Genomic DNA, 19,907 nt, shown 5'->3' on the forward strand with positions numbered 1-19,907 from the left:
GAGCGCTAAATAAAATGCTGGGCTTACCAATTTTGAAGTCAAAAGTTGGCATAGATGATGATAATCTTGTTTTGACTTGCTTGAACATTAAACCACCAAGTCACACATGCATTCAAAAACATCTGAACAGTTTAAGTGACAGTGCAACTCCTCTTTACCAGGAATCCAGGATTCAAAACCAGGAAACGACATCAAACACGTTACTACCCTGTCAGGGAAAAAAAGAACGGCAGACGTACAATTTGATGTTTCATTTTCTCGTCAACTGAGAGGTGGTTCTGGTGAGATAATAGATAAAATTTTAGCCAGATGCAGAATTTGTATTCACCTGGAGTATTATTTAGGATATTATATACAAAAAGACAACTTTTGATTTTATTGTATTAATATAATAGGTGGATTTTTGAAGAGATTTTCTAAGAATTTTGTAGAAATGAGGAAATATCACCCCTTACTAAGAGGGCGTAGCTACAAGCGATCTTGGGTTAAGTGTTTCAACAGATTTAAAAGGAACATGTACCTTATATTAAAAAATGTGAAAACTGACCGAATCAAACTTATGAAAACAGAACTTTTCAATATCTTCCTACTGACGAAGCTCAAGATGTTATTCACTTGTGCAAAGATAAGAATACAATGCCTTACAAACTCAGACCTCAACTTGAAAACAAAAATAAAACTTTGAGTGATGTAGAGGATGAAAACATAATTGTAAATATCACACAACTGCAACTGCTTTTACAAAGTGTACACCATTGTAAATTGCCAATGCTGAAATTGAATATTGACCAGAGACAAGGCCTTCACATCACAATGTCGGCAAAGTGTAACAGTTGCAAGATGGTCATTCCAAACATCAGCTTGTCGGACACCATGTCAAATACAAGAGGACCACCCTCAGGAGCGCTAAATAAAATGCTGGGCTTACCAATTTTGAAGTCAAAAGTTGGCATAGATGATGTAAGTCTTGTTTCGACTTGCTTGAACATTAAACCATCTAGTCACACTTGCATTCAAAAACATCTGAACAGTTTAAGTGACAGTGCAACTCCTCTTTACCAGGAATCCAGGATTCAAAACCAAGAACACATCAAACACGTTACTACCCTGTCAGGGAAAAAAAGAACGGCGGACGTACAATTTGATGTTTCATTTTCTTGGCGACCGAGAGGTGGTTTCCAGGCTGCCCAGCAAAGCTTTGGTGTTGCAATAGACCATTCAACCACCAGACCACTGCCTATTGCAACAGCCATAGCAAACAAGCTCTGTCGTAAACCAATGTGCAGTCATACAGAAACAAAGTGCAAGAAGAGGTACAACTTAGATTTATCTATTACCTCCAGTGAAAGAACCCTGCTCCACCAAAGTCTGGACAATATCAGAGGTACTGGACTATTGAAAATACGATCAGTCACAACAGAATCTGATGCAAGCTTGCAATTAGCAAAATCTCTAATGGATTTAATATCACACTGAAAAGAATTTGTGCACCAGTATACAGTCATGAAAATTACATATATTTGAAGTTATAGTTTTTGAGTGTTCTACATCATCAATAAACATTTCATTTATAATTTGCTGCCCAGGTAATCTGTGGGTAATAATATTTTATTAATATTAGTGATATAAGACCATTTTGGTTATTATATACACCTTTCTATTGCAGGTTAAAGAAAAAAAAAAACAAGTGGCCCCTCGAAACAAGTTTTTACATATAGATATAATTGCTTAATATTTGACATATATGTTTGTCTTCATAGATGAAACTAATCAGGCTTCAGTGGTGGCCGCTTAGTATACCAGAATTCTTCACATGGAGGAGTATATCTCCAAATTTAATACTTTTAAGTTAGTTTTAGAAGGATGAAGATAAAAAATTACTAATTTATTTTAAAAGTGAACATTTATTGTAAAAGTGAACATTAATGATATCATATTCATTATTGTGTGAATAGAATAATTTTCCACACTTATCCGATTTTATTAACCGTTACTGTGAAATCAGTTCAAGAAACGTTTGTTTTCCACAATTTCTATTTTCTATTATAGATGTTATATAGAGGTTGGATTTATGACATTTGGATTGACATCGGATTCTGACATCATTCATATACAACTAAATTCCAGCGTCTATCCAACGTCGGACTCTAACGTCTGAGCAACGTTGATACAACGTCATGTGTTTGCTGGGCCGACTCAGGACCCTGGTAAAAATATCAGGGTTATGAAACCCACAAGTATTCCAGGTTAAGGATGTCAATGAATGAATCCCCTTCTGGAATAATGTATTTACTTATGATTTTCAATTACATAAGATGACCAGGCTTCGACATTAGCGGTGGTCCATTGGTCCGAGACCACTTGATTTTGGCAAGGACCACCTAATTTTACAGGCAACTGGTCCGTTAGACCACTTGAATTTTCCAAATGGTGCAGGGCTCATCTGGGAAAATGGTTATTTGGTCGAAAAACATGTTCTTTAATTGTTGTTTAAAACCATTTCTCCGATGTACAGGTACATGTTCATTCATCTCATTAGTTCAAAAAGATCTTAAGACATCCATAACTTTTTATTAACTCGCTAACAGTGTAGTTAAAAAGTAGAAAATTATTTTAATAATTAAAGTATAAAATTCATTCAAATGTCTCTAGTACTGCATTGAATTTATAACATTGTATCACTATGGGATATCGGATAAACACATGAATAATGGTGCAAACAAAGGCAAAGGAAAAATTAAATATCTAGTAATCTTTGGCTACTTTTTTAAACGATCAGAGATCCATTTTTGTCTTATTTAAAGTACTTTAAAAGGTTATAAATACTTTGTCAAAAATATATAAATTTCAACAAACAAGCATGTATAATAAATCTGTGAGGAAGATAAGCTCAATTATAATGTAGGAATTTTTCTGTTTATCATTAATATTTCATTGTTTCAAAGACAAGAATATAATAACTTAATAGTTTAATTAAAAATGTTAATCTATAAAAAGCAATTATTATTCTTATAAGATGTACCAGGAAACAGCAATGAGTATTTGAATAACAGTAAGGAAGTAAGTCATTCACAAATGGTTTCTCTATTCCCTAACTTGAGTTGCGGAAGAAGTCACTTAACCGAAGTATGAGTACTGTCATGTATTTTTTAATGAGATAATAAATACTAAATAGGATTACAATGACTTACTATCTGATTAGATTGAAATAGAAAAACATACATGTTTTCTTCAGTTGTTATAAATCTAATAATAAATATGTCTCTGTCACCAATTTTAAGTGTAGTTCTTCTAAATCTGAAGTTTCCTTAAAAACAATTGAGTAAAAAAAGATGGACCACCTGTGTTCAGAAAGGACCACCTGAATTTTGGATCCAGTGGTCCGGCATACCACCCAGTGTTGCATCTAGAATTTCAAAATTATGGGGGATTGTCCCCCACTCAACTAAAAAATGTGGGGGATTTATAAAAAATGTGGGGGACATACATTTACTTTACAATATCATATGGCGTACCAAAAAGAATTCATTTATTTTACGTTCAGGCATTTTTGACAGCTATCGTCCACCCAAAAACGGAAGTAGAAAAAATAAAATATTGACGAATACTACAAAATACACGCGAGATGACCCAGTTGGCTGCTACACGCGATTTAGTACATATTTTAGTCATAACCTAGAGTGAAAACAAACATGGCAGAAGCGTTCAAGATACAATGAAGATAAATTGAATTAAGTTGTAAAGATCGTCAGATGCGCGACTTAGCGCGCATTGACTTCATTAAAATGCGCGATCTGCATAAAAAATGCGCAAATCACGCAATCGCGCGGCCTAGATGCAACACTGCCACCTGCTGAAAAAGTTAGTGTCAAGACCTGAGATGACTAAGATTATTTAATAACATGTTTTAAAATGCTTTGATTTATAAAACAAATTCTTATTCTAATTGAAGCAGGTGCGGAAACATTTTGAAAAAATCGATTTATTCGGTTTTTTTTGGTAAAATAACACAATAAATATTCTTTGACACTCGTTGGTGGCGGCCATTTTGAATAGAAGCGTATCAGGAGACCTCCATATTTGGAATGATGCCAAGTATTGCAAAGTATTTTTAACTTCCCTAAAATACCAAAACCAGGGTAAAGAAACGCTTTCCAACAAAGTCTGGCAAGTAGCGAGGTAACAGAAGAAAAGTATTTTTATATTTTACTGAAAATAGGCAAATTTTGAACAATTGTGTAGGCATAATAAGTTAATAAAACCATAATATTTTTAGCCTTATTCAATTCATTTTGTATCAATAATTTATCAAATTAACGCATTAGCTCTACTTTCCCTGTCCATGCGAAGTTGACCTTCAATACCGAAAGTAGATTTGACTATGAACTGTCAAATGAATTCGTGACTTGCATTTTTTGGATGATCAAGTACACCGATTAAAGACATTTTCTACAGTTTTATGAAAAATTAATCCTTTCATAGAATTTTCTAAATTTTTTGTATGATGAGTAAAATTTAATGACGAATTTAAAAATAAAAAGAAAAATATATGTTGACGTGTTGGATTTCTTGTAAAATGGCAGTTTCCATGGTAACCGTATATCTAAAAACTGTCAAAATAGCCTAACTGTGTTATAACGAATAGAAAATATATAAGATATCTTAAAACACACAAAGAGCATTGTTTTATGCAAAGATAATCTTATCTAATGATTCTGTATGAAACAAATGCCAATCTGAACATATTTCTTTAAAAAATGAGTTTTCCATGTTCCTCAACCGAACAAAAAATGAGAAAAATAAACATGAATTCTGAGAATAATTAGAGATATTGAAAAAAGTGTTTCATAGGATTTTCTAATTTTTTTATATGTTGTGTAAAATTTAATGACAAATTCAAAAAGAAAAAGAAAAATATATGTTGGCGTGTTGGATTTTTTGAAAAATGGCAGTTTCCATGGTAACCGTATATCTCAAAATTGTCAAAATAGCCAAACTGTGTTATAATAATGTATAAAATAGCTTATTACACTCACAATAAACATAATTTTATATAAAGCTTGCTTTATCTTAGGGTTCTGTATAAAACAAACGATAATTGGAACATAAAAAATTATTTCTTTAAAAAATAAGTTTTCATGCTTTTTAACTAAACAAAAAATGAGAAAAATAAACATGAATTCTGTAAAAAATTAAAGCTATCAAGAAATTTCTTTCATAGAACTTTTTACATTTTTGATATATCAAGTAACATTTGATGGTGGATTCAAAAATAGAAATAAAATATATATGTTGACGTGTTTGTTTTTCTTAAGAAATATCAGTGATATACTAAATAAAATAAGAAAATAATGAAATTCGGAACATTTCTTAGATATTAATTTTGTTTTTTTATTCAACACTTTTAAAATATATCATTTTAAACTTCTTTGCCCAGATGTCTGCCAGTAATCAAGTCGCGACGCTGTCACGCACTTTCGTCACTATACCACAAGTGGGTGGGGTAACGCGCGCAGAATTATCATCAATGCTGTCGTACTAATGCTTGGAGAAATCCTTTATGTGATGTTGTCTTAACAACCTCTTATTCTTTTGAACCGATCGCCTTTTGAACATTTAGAAATATCTATTCTGTATTATTTACTCATTATTTGCTTATAGCCGAAATTTAAACACGTATCCGAATACTATTCAACTTGACCTTCATTTGAAGAGTAATTATCCGTGATTATCTTTCTTGGAAGCGCATAACGATGCGTACAGAAAACTACCGAAAACGTCTTTAATGTATTATTAACTTATTGAATAGCAATTGATCATCAATTTAACAATGAAGAAGATGATAAATTTAATTATTTTAGGACAGTCCAGTATTTTCAAAGAGGAGACGGATTGGCAGTAACAGTGACCAACAGTTAGTAGTAAGTGATTATGACTTATCCTGTTCATGTTTTTCCCCAGTTTTCTCCCACCTATCTAACCTACTGTTAGGAGTTTTTAACACTGACGAAAGCGGGTTTCCTATCAGTGTTAAATCATCTTAAGTACTTGCGCCCAAGGGATCTAGACATGTTTATCAAGTACTGAGCAGTGACAAAACACAAATAACTGTACTTGCATGTTTCAATGCATTTGGCAATTATATACCCCCGTTTATTATTTACCCAGTTTTCCGTAGGCCATTCCGTAAATGGCTGGATGGATGGAGAATTATTCACATCCTTCGTCCATCATTTTCATGACTACATAAAGGAAAAAGGTATTCCTTTGCCCGTTATATTATTTGTAGATGGACAAAGTACTCATATGTCATTGCCAACAGCACGTTTTTGTTCAGAGAATGCAGACTTCCCGAAAGTTGAAAAAAACTGTCAGACATTCGGTCTGACAAACCATGAAAATCTGTCGGACCGAAACAAAATCTGTCGGACCAAATAAAATTGATCAAAATCAATGAAAAACTTGTGGTTGTATTTCTGAGACACTTTTTGTTTTTTATTTTTTCGCCGTAAAAATCGGCACAATCCGTACAGCGCATTTTCATTTCCTCCCTGTCATACACCAATGATTCATGGTTCTTTTTCCATTTTTCATTAAAATTTGTCTCAGGTCTATTCTTTTCATCCTTTTATTGCTGTTCTGCGCACTCTTCTGACGTAGATTTTCGTTCTTTCCCTGGTTTGGCACCTTTAGCAACGCCATTTTGTATACATGCGGCTTGGATAAAAGCCGGACAGTCGGACCTATCCGGAATAAAAAATTGTCGGACCTGATCAAAATTTATCGGACATGTCCGTCGGACCGACGTATTTCGGGAAGTCTGAGAATGGCATAATCTTATATTGCTTGCTTGAAAATGTAACCCATATGATAATCTATGTGCCAAAAATGGGTCAAAGACAGAAAAGGCCGAGTTGCATATGTATACAAAATATCATGAGGCTGTGAACTGTTATTTAAATTTTCTACCACTGACCATTAATGTCGAAAATTTAACTAATTTGGCAAACAGGAAATAGATGAGCGACAGACCTGAAATGAAATCCCACAGCACATTGTCCAAATTTTGGCAACACATTTTTATAATGTAGACTAACTTCAAACTTCTGTAAAATATTCATTTATTTTCCAATTTTTATTATACAAGTACCATAATGAAAGAAATGCAAACTAGTCAAATCGGCCCAAAGTCAGATCTAACCCAAAATTAGTCAATTCGGCCTCAAAATTAGTCAAATCTGCCACACAACAATTTTAAAAAGTCAAATCGGCCCCAAAACTAGTCAAATCGGCCCCAAAACTAGTCAAATCGGCCTCAGAACTAGTCAAATCGGCCCTAAAGTTAACTTATTTTTATGAAAAATCCTATTTTGGTTAAAATAATGTTATTAGCCAAAAATTACAAGGTTATTAACTGAGAATTGCACTTTAACATAAATGTACCAATTAAAAATAATTCATTACAAAATTGAGACAATTGAGAGAAATTAAAGTAAATGTTCTGTTCTGTTATGATTATTTTGTCCGAAAAATACTTATTTATAGAGATATCCATCCAATTAAAGAGTGAGACGTTTAATCAGGTAGCATGTTGTTCACACTTGATTGCTTTAAATTAGCTGTTTATTAGTTACACGTGTCCGACACATCTGGATATATTATATATATTTTATCAATCTAAATTTAATTTCTTTAAATTAAAAAACTATAAAAGAACCAATTAAAAAAAATCTAAATTAAAAGAAATTATATCAACAGCAACTTAAGACGTCCGCGTTTTAGACTGTGCCGTCTTTAAAGCTGAATGAGTAATTCTACTTACCTTGATTCCATCTCTGTGTATAAAATCATAATTAACAAAATTGAAAAAAGTCTTAGTATAATTATAAAAAACATATATATTAGACTCTTGATAAAAATGATTTCAAATGAATATTTATGCCATGCTTTTAATTTAATATTCTGCTTTTAATGCTGTTCAACTTTGTCTGTATCTATGCATAAACTTTTTTATTGTGGAATTATGGAATGTTGTTTTTTCTTGTACAAGACTTAATAAATGACTACAAAAATAAATGAACAAAATTTTAATTATAATTTAGGGTTTTGGTTTAATTTATTACATATTTTAGGCATATCACAGACGCAATGTATACAGGGATGCCATACATGGAAACACGGAGCTGTTGTTCACATGTTGTGGATGTCAGCAATTGCGCAAGCATGATACATCTACCTAAGAAGAGTCCATGGAAACAGAGATGCCAGCTTCGGTTGAGTCCATGGAAACAACAGAAAACAACGATAGCATAGTGTCGGTTGAGTGTGAAAGGTCATACCAGGAATCAAACGTCGTGCATAACAGGTAAACACTAGAAATGTGTCCATAGGACACAGATGCCCCCACACGCCACTGTTCTGTCAATCTTATGACTCTAGGTCAAATTTTTTTTTGGACTACATTTGCCACAAGTTGAAATGTAAAAATCAACAAAGTGCCATAATTCTGTTAAATTTGGTTGCAGCGAATATTCCTTCCTTTACTACCATCTACAGATTAAGGTTGTTAATCCCTGGAAGTTTAAGCAAAGTCTGCCATCCGGTTTAAAAGGAGTTGCATTCACAAAATTTCTACATAGTATATAGTGAAAAAATCAACAAAGGGCCATAATTCTATAAATTTGGTCGCAGCAAAAATTCCTTCCTGTACTACCATCTACACATTAAGGTTGTTAATCCCTGAAAGTTTAAGCAAAATCTGCGATCCGGTTTAAGAGGAGTTGCGTTCACAAAATTTCTACATAGTATATAGTGAAAAAATCAACAAAGGGCCATAATCTGTTAAATTTGGCCGCAGCAAAAATTCCTTCCTTACCTACCATCTACACATTAAGGTTGTTAATCCCTGGAAGTTTAAGCAAAATCTGCCATCCGGTTTAAGAGGAGTTGCGTTCACAAGATTTCGGGACATACAGACGAACGGACAGACAGACGGACAAGTGCAACGCTATATGCTCCCACATTGTGGGGGCATAAAAATGACCCTTACATTTTTTGTGTAGTTTATCAACGATTTACATATTTTAATTTATGGATTCCTTAATTTATTTTGTATGATACTACAAACGTAGAAAAAAACTAGAAATGTGTCCATAGGACACGGATGCCCCCACACGCCTCTGTTCTGTCAATCTTATGACTCTAGGTCAAATATTTTTTGGACTACATGTGCCACAAGTTGAAAACTAAAAATCAACAAAGGGCCATAATTCTGTTAAATTTGGTCGCAGTAAAAATTCCTACCTTTACTACCATCTACACATTAAGGTTGTTAATCCCTGGAAGTTTAAGCAAAATCTGCCATCCGGTTTAAGAGGAGTTGCGTTCACAAAATTTCTACATAGTATATAATGAAAAAATCAACAAAGGGCCATAATTCTGTTAAATTTTTGTTGCAGCAAAAAATCCTTCCTTTACTAACATCTACACATAAAGGTTGTTCATCCTTGGAAGTTTAAGCAAAATCTGCCATCCTGTTTAAGAGGAGTTGCATTCACAAAATTTCTACATAGTATATAGTTAAAAAATCAACAAAGGGCCATAATTCTGTAAAATTTGGTCGCAGCAAAAATTCCTTCCTTTACTACCATCTACACATGAAGGTTGTTCATCCCTGTAAGTTTAAGCAAAATCTGCCATGCGGTTTAAGAGGAGTTGCGTTCACAAAATTTCTACATAGTATATAGTGAAAAAATCAACAAAGGGCCATAATTCTGTAAAATTTGGTCGCAGCAAAAATTCCTTCCTTTACTACCATCTACACATTAAGGTTGTTCATCCCTGTAAGTTTAAGCAAAATCTGCCATGCGGTTTTAGAGGAGTAGCGTTCACAAAATTTCTACATAGTATCTAGTGAAAAACTCAACAAAGGGCCATTATTCTGTTAAATTTGGTCGCAGCAAAAATTCCTTCCTTTACTGCCATCTACACATTAAGGTTGTTCATCCCTGTAAGTTTAAGCAAAATCTGCCATGCGGTTTAAGAGGAGTTGCGTTCACAAGATATCGGGACGTACGGACGGACTGACGGACGGACAAGTGCAACGCTATATGCTCCCACATTGTGGGGGCATAATAAATCGATGTCAAGTTGAATTTCATTAGTAATATATTTGAACAGAGCTAGTATAATGATCACAGACTGATAATTGATCATGAAAAATGTGTGTGATACAATATAAATATAATTAATGTTAATTTCTAATTTGTATAATATCATTCAAATGAATATACATTTATATTATAATTGTTGACTCTTTAATACTTTCATTTAATTTTTCTGCTTACAGCTATCATGCGAAACAACTGTCGGCAACGGCACTGCTGAAGAAGGTTTCAAGTCTTTACCAACCCAGGGTGCTTAGCCAGAGTAATGAGGGATAAGCAGGTCTAAGAAATACCTTGAATCACACATTATCTATATATACACACATGATCTGTATATTTACTAGGGGTGTAACAATACAGCAAAAACCGTATTGCAATATATTGCCATTTTGCTGAAGCGTATTGCAATATATTGCAATACGTATTGTCTTGTATATGTTTTGATGTAAAGATGGAGTAACATTTATATATTATTATCATATGTATATATTTTTAGTAGAAACTTAATAAAAATGTAAGGAATAAATAGAAAGTAAAGTGTCACACAATTTGATAAACAAAAGTAGTCGCGTGTGACCTTTCACATCTGGGCCGCTTATGTAAATTATGCGGCCGCTTATTGACCTCTAAGTGTACTAGTTGTCGGATACTTTTATCTTACGTTGGCGCCAACAAAATTGGCCAATTAAAGATTTTATGTGAAATTTGTACAAAATTAGAAGGCAATTAATTGAAAATTATGATTTTTATAAAATACCGGTTTTCCAAAAATCGTACCGCGGTACGAAATTTATTTTTTCACATTGCAATATATCGGTATACCGGTAAACCGTTACACCCTTAATATTTACAAAATCGATGTTTTGTAAAAACACAGAAATGCCTTTCGAAAAACCTTGTTTTTCCCGTGCAACATATAAACACAAAAATCCCGTAAGAAAAACTACTTGAAAACATGGCAACATCGGTATGTACACGTTTTAAAAAGTTATTTTTTCAATAACATACCTATTTCATACTTTGTTCCGCAATTTTGAACTGAATTAAAGCAAATATAAATTAGAGATATAAACAAACATAAATATACATTATAAAATGTTACACTGTCGTAACTTGGTGTTGCTGTCTGCCATCTTGAAAATGTGACTAATTATATAGACTGGTTACGTTTTTTTAGCATCACGCAGCTGCAGCAGCCAGGAGCTTGATTTTCAAGTTCGGCAGTTATCTTTCTTATTTCCAATTATTATTGTATCTTAAAATATCATACATATTCATATATTATATCAAAATAGTCATTTTGAAACAATTTAAAACTTAAATTTAATATAATTAAAGCTTTAGTGTTTTTATCAAATGAACATATTCTTTTCACTAAATTTTCTTTTTCCCACAGCATCCCTTTCAGTTGGGACGTAAAAGGCAGACAGCCCACAAGAAGGGAAAGGCACCGGTAGCTGCATTGTCAAAAAGAAGGGGCTCCAGATAAGATGCGTATACGCGTAAATTACGCATGGAAATAACACGTTTACGCATTCAAAACAGAATTTAAGCGTATGAAAACGCACACAAAATTCAGGTTACGCATTGAGCAACATTTCTTTCGCGTAAACGTAACCAAAAGTAAACTCGGTGATTATTTTATTTTCAATTTCGTCTAAACGCTTTGCAAGCGTCTACCGGTAACTTCCTGTATTTGCGACCATTATCGGTTGTTATCGTATGCATAGTATGGTGGTGGAAATAACTTCATATGAATGCTTTGCAACGTCTAACGGTAACTTCCTGTAGTTCCGACTATCATCGGTTGTTATCGTATGTATAGTAAGGTGGTGGAATTAACCCGGTACAATGTCGCTGTCAAAAGTTAAAATGATTGACTCATATTTTCAGCCGAAAAAAAAATTGACCCAAAAGTAATTGTGACGGTTATAATTAATGAAATAATTAGCGCTGCCACGTATGAGCAACAGAAACATGCCTCAGGTTCAGATAAAACGTATGCCGTTTGGAAATGCAAGATTATAAACCAAGGGAGTCCAAAAAGAAAAAGAAATGACTTTGACATATCTTGTATTACACATATAATAATGCAATAAACATGGAAGCATAATAAATCTTTTACTCTTTTACATACATTTTAAGGAGTAAAAATACTCCTGTCAAATTTCAGATTTCAAGTTTTACTCATTCACAAAAAAATCAATGAGTAAATACTCATTGCCCTAAAAAATTATCTGGAGCCCTGGTCGAAGTATGTTTCATTGAAGACAAAAACAAGAGGCAACAGGTCCGCCATAGCTGAAAAAATGGACTATTTAAGAAGGTAATACCTTTTTATATTCAGTAGTAAGTTAATGTTAAACTATTGATATTTGAAATTTAATAACAATAACTTGTATATAACTAAATTAAATTAATTAATTACATACAAACATTCCAGGCTCTAGAATATGCAACAATGACTGGGGATGATATAACCCTGCAAATTAGAGACCAGTATTATACATCAAAAAGTTCCAAAGACACAGACACGCCGACAAATGGACAGGTATGTAGATGAAGTATATATTAATCTGAATCTTCTTCACTATCAGTTCCTGCAATGTAATTGTGTAACTAAGTTTATGTATTTCATTTGACAGGTTAGCACTATTAAATCATTTGGATAGCAACAGTGAGCAATGTAAAATTCAATGTAAACATAATTATTTTTTAAACAGACAAGGCAGAATGTGGATATGCCAAGCTGCTCAGATGCCTATTTATCCCTCAAAGCGATAAGACAGAGAGGAAAAACCACATCAGATGTTGCGGTCCAGTGAGCCCTCATTGATAATAATGCAATGGTATCGGCAATGATAGACATTGCAGAGTATGCGGGAAAAAGTACGCAGACAATTCTAGAACCAATCAGAAGCTGTGGATTGGATGCGAATCAGACAATTGTGACTACTGGCTGGAGGCGAATATTTATAATGAATGTTACAGAAAGTTTCTTTAAATGTGGAACTGGAATGCGGATTTTTGTTTTTCGATGCGCAGGGCGGAAATACTGTTTTATTTGGACTGTGATTCTTTAAATTTACAGATTTATATTTTTGTAAATATACAGATCATGTGTGTATATATAGATAATGTGTGATTCAAGGTATTTCTCAGACCTGTTTACCAACCCAGGGTGCTTAGCCAGAGTAATGTGCGATAAGTGACAAATTACATTTTCAAAATCCAATTATTCCTCAACTATCAAAGGTACAGACATATTTCATACCCCCATTTTGTTGCATTTTCGGAAACCTTTTATTTGATTATAACACTTAACACAGAGGCTGTACATCACACGGTGTCCAAGCGGTTACCACAGGTTCTGCAGTGAGCATTCAACAGTATGCATCCATCACTCCGTAGAATCTCACATGGCGGTTTTACAAAAGACGGCATCCTATTGGATGCAAAAATCGCCGAATACCCAATCAAAACGCTAGAATAAACTGTTCAGGGATCCGGAATTTATACCACCCGGGATCCGGGATCGTCTTATAAATATATAGGGATCATTGTGTACACCGGTCTCTCAAATAGTAAGATTGGCAATAGAACGTTATTTTTTTTCTTCAATTAGATCGTATGTATATAATGGCCGCGACAATACCCAATCAAACAGAGTCTGCAATCTTTATCTGATTTTGTTCCGAGGGATCACTCTTTCCTCAGCTAGGTGGCAAGTGCCGTGTGGCAGCTGTAAAAAAGTTGCTGTACTTCACTTCAGGGTTGTTATATTTTTCTGGTCCTTCGGGATCATTGATAACAGCACTTTGAAGGTGCTAGAGGACATGAGGGATGTTGCACATTTTCATTATATCCCTCATGAACAGACTCAATGAAAGCGAGTCTGGAACTTTTGTGTAACTTTGATGTGATTAATGCTTTTTAGGAATCATATTTTCCGGATTTTTATTTAAGATCTATGCCTAAATAGATAGATAATACCTTAAGTACCTTAATTTTAAGTTTATTTATATATTAATGATTATTATTATTTTTTTTTTTATTATTATTATTATTATTATTATTATTATTGGATTGGAATAGATCATAAGATATGCTTAACATAATTGATATAAAAAAATCTTTTAACATCAATGACAGGTGGTCAAATCACTGGATCCCGGCTTTTCTGAAATCGATATAGTAATGGCCAATTGCTTCAGAGCTTCCCCAACCCTCCCCAAGATACGTTTTCAAGATAGGCTGGAATATTTTCTTGTCAATTTCATGTATATTAGCCATAGTGCACCCTGTTATATTCTGCTATCCATTATATGCTGCTAGCATCGAAACGACATATTTGATTGAGGCCAATTATCTCAGAAATGATTTTTATTTATATTTCTCAAAAGCGTTTTAATTTTGGTGTATTTTTATGTCATCCAAAAATTTCTCATTGTCAATTACCTGCACCATCTATTCCATCTGTTGCTTTTTGGAAATAAGTTCACTTATTATAGTGAAATAGTATTTTGTTTGGAAGTTAAATACTACTTTGTAAACAATTTGCTACTTTTATGACAAATTATTTCACATTTATAGCTACTTTCATCAGGTACATGTATTTAAACATCTAACGTTCTCTGAAACCATTATTCAAACATTATATTAAAACTAAAAAAGTCAAGTTTGTCCTTTATAAAAAAGTTAAATTTTATTTGTTTCTAAGGCATAATATGCCCGTAATGAAATTAGGAACCATAGATGCGTTACGCAGTACACGTTATTTGGTTTTCTATGTTTTGGGTGTAAATAATAATCAGAGTTTGTTGTTTGATTAATAATAATTAATAATTTAGCAAAATATATATACTATGCAAACTTGCGAAATAACTTATCATCTTTAATGCAGATACATATATTATATTATTGTCCTCTTCTGTAAACCATGTCTTTGTATAAAAAAAATTGTATTGCTATGGAACATGTTGTTTTAATGCAATAAAATATTTGTAGTTGTATATATGGATTTTGGATAGAAAAGGATAAAAACCTAAAAATTAGTGTTAACTAAACAGTTACTTGCTAGTTTTCAAACTGAGAATATTTTAATTTTAAGTCAGGCGGTGCTGCCCAGCCCACATATCTTGGAAATTGGTTTTAGTTTTTATTACTTAATCTTTCCTTAGATTGCCAATAAACTGATTGAGACTATTACATAACTTTTTTTATTATGACACGCTATGTTGATGATTTAACCAAAACAAATTATTGTATCTCATGGATATAACAAATAAAGCTTTACGATCTTCCTGGAAAAAAATCCCTGTAAGTTGCAATTAATTTTCATTTTTGGCAATATCTAAGATTTAAATTGTTCCAACAAGTTAACATGCAAAACATGACAATTGTGATTATACATAAATTTTCAATCCATAAAGTGATTATATTTTATCTTCTGATAATGTTTCCTTTCTCTCTTTTTTTGTGTAATGTACAAGTAATTTTTAAACAAAAATTACAAATAATATGTTACGCATGTTACACATCAGTATGTTTTTAACATCTATAGATATGTAAAAGTGACATTATGCCAGTCCGAGAAAAAATACTCAGTGTTCAGGTAAAAATTAAAATAAGTTAAACATTTTGACATATTTTGTTTTTTGTGTCACCGGAATTATCAATAACCCCCACGACCAATATAAACATTTATAAATATTCTTGGCAATTATCGGTAATGCTTTAATTTATTAAAAAGAGTTTTTAGACAATTTTATGTTTTATCCTAAACATTTGTAATTAAAGTAATTATTAATATTGCTCAATCGCTACTAAAATTGTAAATCAGTTGAAATATACATCTAATTTATCTCTATTTGGCAGTAAAAGATGAGCATAATATCACTTTAAAAGATACAAGACAGAATTCTTTTTTTTTAATCCTGAGATTTATATAATAAATCAAGATATTTATGAAAGAGGTTGTATATTTCCGTGATATATCCCGCTATATGTTTCTTACTAAAATTTTCTTGATATTTGGGAGCAGTGGCTCAGGCCCGGATCCACTGGGGGAAGGGGGGGGGGGCTTAGGGGGCTGAAGCCCACATACACGCTTAAAATAGTTTTTATCTTTAAAGATGACATATTAAGGGTAAAATAGTAGCCAAAACTGGCTTATATTTTCGATCCTTAAAGATCGTTCAGCACGACATTATTGTTGTGTTTGTGGTACTTTTAATTTTTACTTTTTTTTGGATTTTTCTAGTTGGGTGGCTCCAATATTCCTACTTGAATAATGTTGAATCACCCTTAAGATATTTTGCCCGCTTTTTAAATTTGTCTTTCGACGTCATATCTGTGAAACGCAGGCTTCATAACCTCTGCTCCCCTTTTAAAGTTCCATTTTATTTCGTTCCGCCTATTGTTTTCTAGTTTAGGGCACACGCATTCTTTCACTTGGGGACAATACGACGCTTCTCATGGAATGGCATGAAAGTGTCACATTGAAGGTACCATGATAACCGCCGTATGAACACATCTGCGGATGTTTCTAAATTCAAAATTTCACCATTACCATGATTAAATGTTGAATTCTGCTTAATCCGGTGCTAGGGGGCGTGGACGGTACCTTGCACTTTCCATTACCGTCCATGAACAATCTCAATCAAACCGAGCCTGCAACATTTTCAAGCTTTCTTTAGGGATTCTTTATTTCTCTCTATTTTAAATGTAAGTCACTTGGAGCATGGACACCTGCTGAGTTTCCTGTTATTCAAAACACTGAATGCCTCTGGCAATTTCTCAATATTATGTTTTCGATTCCAGGTAATACAGATGCTTTTCATAGATTACTCTTGGTCAATGATGAGGCACAATTAGCGTCTATTGTGTAAATTAGCCTAAGAACTCTTAAATTAGTAGGTCGAAATATATGTACTAGTAAATTAAAAATAGCCCCCTTCAAGATGATGATGATTCTTTCTTGTATATATATTCAGCTTGTTTTAACTCTTTATAAATATAATTACACTGAAGTGTAATTAAGTGATGTAAAATTTAAATCAAAAACCATTTCCAAAGCATCGCGTGTTTATGTTATAAATTATTAGGCTTTTTTTTCTATAGTAGAGCCATTTAAAAGCAACTGCATGTCTGGAAAATTATTTTTGTTAAATAGTTTAACCCTAGAAATCAGTAAACATATAGTTAATTTTCTTTGACTTTTGCAAAACTAAAATGTAATTTCAACACAAATTTAATAAAGTCTGAAACTTTGTGAAAAATATGCAGACAGTTCCATTTCAAAATGTGCACGTAAAATGCACCATTTAACATGAAGATTTTATTGTTTACCTGGAGGAAGTAATTGTAATCATGAATATTTTTGTTTTCTATTAGCATAAGCGTGTTTGTATAAGTTTCAGCTCATTCCTGACAGGCATCTGAATAATAAGTGCTAAAATCTGTAAGTGCATTTTTATTCGCATAAATGTGTAAGGATTACTCCCATGTGAAGTTCAGATTAATAGAGTAATAAATGATGATAAGAAGTTTAAATAAACTAAAATTTAAGGTCCAAGAAATTTAAACTGTGCCTTGTAACGATTTAAATGTGACTTTGATTTTAACGACATTGTGTAACAAGTTACCTCGTGAAACATTTCAAAAAGGTCTATTATGAATGAAATTGCTTAAAAGTTAATTATATTGTATTTTATAAATAACCCAAATCATACATTTTCTACAATATATAGCTCCGCGGTATATGTTATAATCAAATTAAGGAATCGTCAAAAAAAGTGTCACACATTTATTTAGTTTTTTTTTATTTGTTTGGTATCCTTAAAGAAATATTTCAAATATACATTTTGTTTTAATGTTATTATAAAATGCGGCGTCATTTTTTTCTTGGTAATGTTTTAGAATTTTAGTACAGATATTATAGTAAGTATTTTACACATGCATTAATGTATATATCTAAATAAAAAAAAATATCGAAACCATCAAACAATATAAGAAACTCAGTTGGAAAAAAGTATATTTTACAAGTTTATAATTAATATGTATGATAATTTCCTTATTTCACTCTTTTACATGTATAACATAATTCATTTGCAGTGTTTATAGATCTAACCGATAGTTTATCAATGACACCTATGGGTATGTTTACTACTATCAATTCGCGGAGACCGTCGATAATTTAGTAGTGCCATGCCATTTACATTAAACTGCACGTTGCACGAATTTTATTAGAGCCGATGTGATGTAAACAAACATGGCGGCAAGTTCAGTTTTTCTTGTAATGGTTAGTGGACAAATAGAGACTGCAGAGGTAATAATCACCTGTACATTTAAGTATTTTTTTGTGAGCTTGGGCATTTTTCTTTTGTCTCGAAAAATGATTTCAAATAGATATATAACTGGAACCAAACATGAGCTTTTCTTCGTTAACAACTTTTCTAATGCAGGTTGAAACTCGTATGTACAGATGTATACGACCTCGGTACAAGTCAACAACCCGGTCCCAAGTCAGCCCGGCCCCAAATTGGTCATCCCGGCCCCAAACCAATGTTATTTCTGGTCAACCCGGCCCAATTTTTTATTATTTATTTTGCTTTAAAATTAAACACTTTTCAAGAAATAAAATAATAAATGTTAATCTATAAAAGATACTATGTTATTATCATAACTATAAGACGTACCACGTATCAGCAATAAATATTTGAATAACAGTAAGAAAATAACAGACACAAATGGTTTCACTATTCCCTAACTTGGGTTGAGGGAGAAATCACTTCAATATAAAAGTTAACATAAATAAGAGCTCTGTTGTGTATTTTTGAATGAGATTAAAACAAACAAACAAATAACTCTACAATAGAATACCTATATACTGACTTGCTCTCTCTTTTCTGATTAGATAAAAAATACATATCTGAAATATCTGTTTTCTTTAAAGGTTAATAACATATCTTTGTCATCAAGTTTAAACATTTCATTTCTACATTTGCAGTAAAATGATATTATAATGATAACTGACCACCTGGCTTCTGAAAGCAGTGTAAGAAATTAGGATTTGAATCCACTAGGCTGGTCGGACTATCAGATTGGAATATTCACTAGCCCAAAAGACATTTCACTAGCACAATTCATTTGTTCAAAACAGTTGTTTATATTGCCTCTGAAAATACAATAGCCTGGTCGGGCTTGTTACTTTGAAAAGTTGGTAGCCCGAGGAGAAATTTAGTAGTCAGGGGCTATAGGACTACTGCTAATTTCGAACAATGTGAAAGGACCACCTAACTTTCAAATCTAGTGGTCCGGCGTACCACCTGCAGAAAAAGAAAGTGTCGAGGCCTGACAAACAAGCAACAAATGCATAATTTACTGTTTTAAATTAAATTTACCGACAATTTTATGCCAGTTCATGTTTTTTAACTATTGTTCTATAGTAAATAATCTTAATTCAATAATAAATCATTTTTATTCATCTTACAACAAAATGACTTAAATAGTTTTTTTTTGAAAAATATATATTTTTGGACCGGAATGACCGATTTTGGGGCCGCACTGACCAATTTTGGGGCCGCATTGACCAAATAAAAATACTGTGGGGCTGGATTGACCAATTTTGGGGCCGGGTTGACCAATTTTGAGGCCGGGTTGACTTGGGGCCGGGTTGACTGTAATTCATACGACCTACAATTATCTTATCCAGTTTTGATGCTGGCTGCTAAGCTTCAG

The 19,907-nt window shown here is 32.8% G+C and overlaps 2 protein-coding genes and 1 long non-coding RNA gene across 3 annotated transcripts in view; all 3 read left to right on the top strand.

The window, feature by feature from the left end:
- Window positions 1–294: 294 nt before the first annotated feature.
- LOC132739364 (uncharacterized) lies at window positions 295–2,303 on the top strand. The gene has a single exon (XM_060727059.1). It carries the CDS (start codon window positions 637–639, stop codon window positions 1,474–1,476), a length of 840 nt encoding a protein of 279 aa, XP_060583042.1. The 5' UTR covers window positions 295–636; the 3' UTR covers window positions 1,477–2,303.
- A 10,111-nt stretch (window positions 2,304–12,414) lies between these two features.
- Window positions 12,415–13,486, top strand: LOC132739365 (uncharacterized). The gene is made up of 3 exons (XR_009626989.1): window positions 12,415–12,492; window positions 12,610–12,717; window positions 12,890–13,486. It is a non-coding gene; the product is annotated as an uncharacterized LOC132739365 (long non-coding RNA).
- Window positions 13,487–18,376: 4,890 nt separating this feature from the next.
- Window positions 18,377–19,907, top strand: part of LOC132739366 (B9 domain-containing protein 1-like) — a 35,992-nt gene continuing 34,461 nt past the window's right edge. The window contains exon 1 of the mRNA XM_060727060.1: window positions 18,377–18,495. Coding sequence (XP_060583043.1) covers window positions 18,439–18,495 — 57 coding nt within the window. The 5' untranslated portion in view covers window positions 18,377–18,438. The remainder of the gene's footprint in view (window positions 18,496–19,907) is intronic.

The sequence above is a fragment of the Ruditapes philippinarum genome, unplaced genomic scaffold (genome assembly GCF_026571515.1).
Source record: "Ruditapes philippinarum isolate M1 unplaced genomic scaffold, ASM2657151v2 ctg138_1_1_1_1, whole genome shotgun sequence".
Taxonomy (NCBI): domain Eukaryota; kingdom Metazoa; phylum Mollusca; class Bivalvia; order Venerida; family Veneridae; genus Ruditapes; species Ruditapes philippinarum.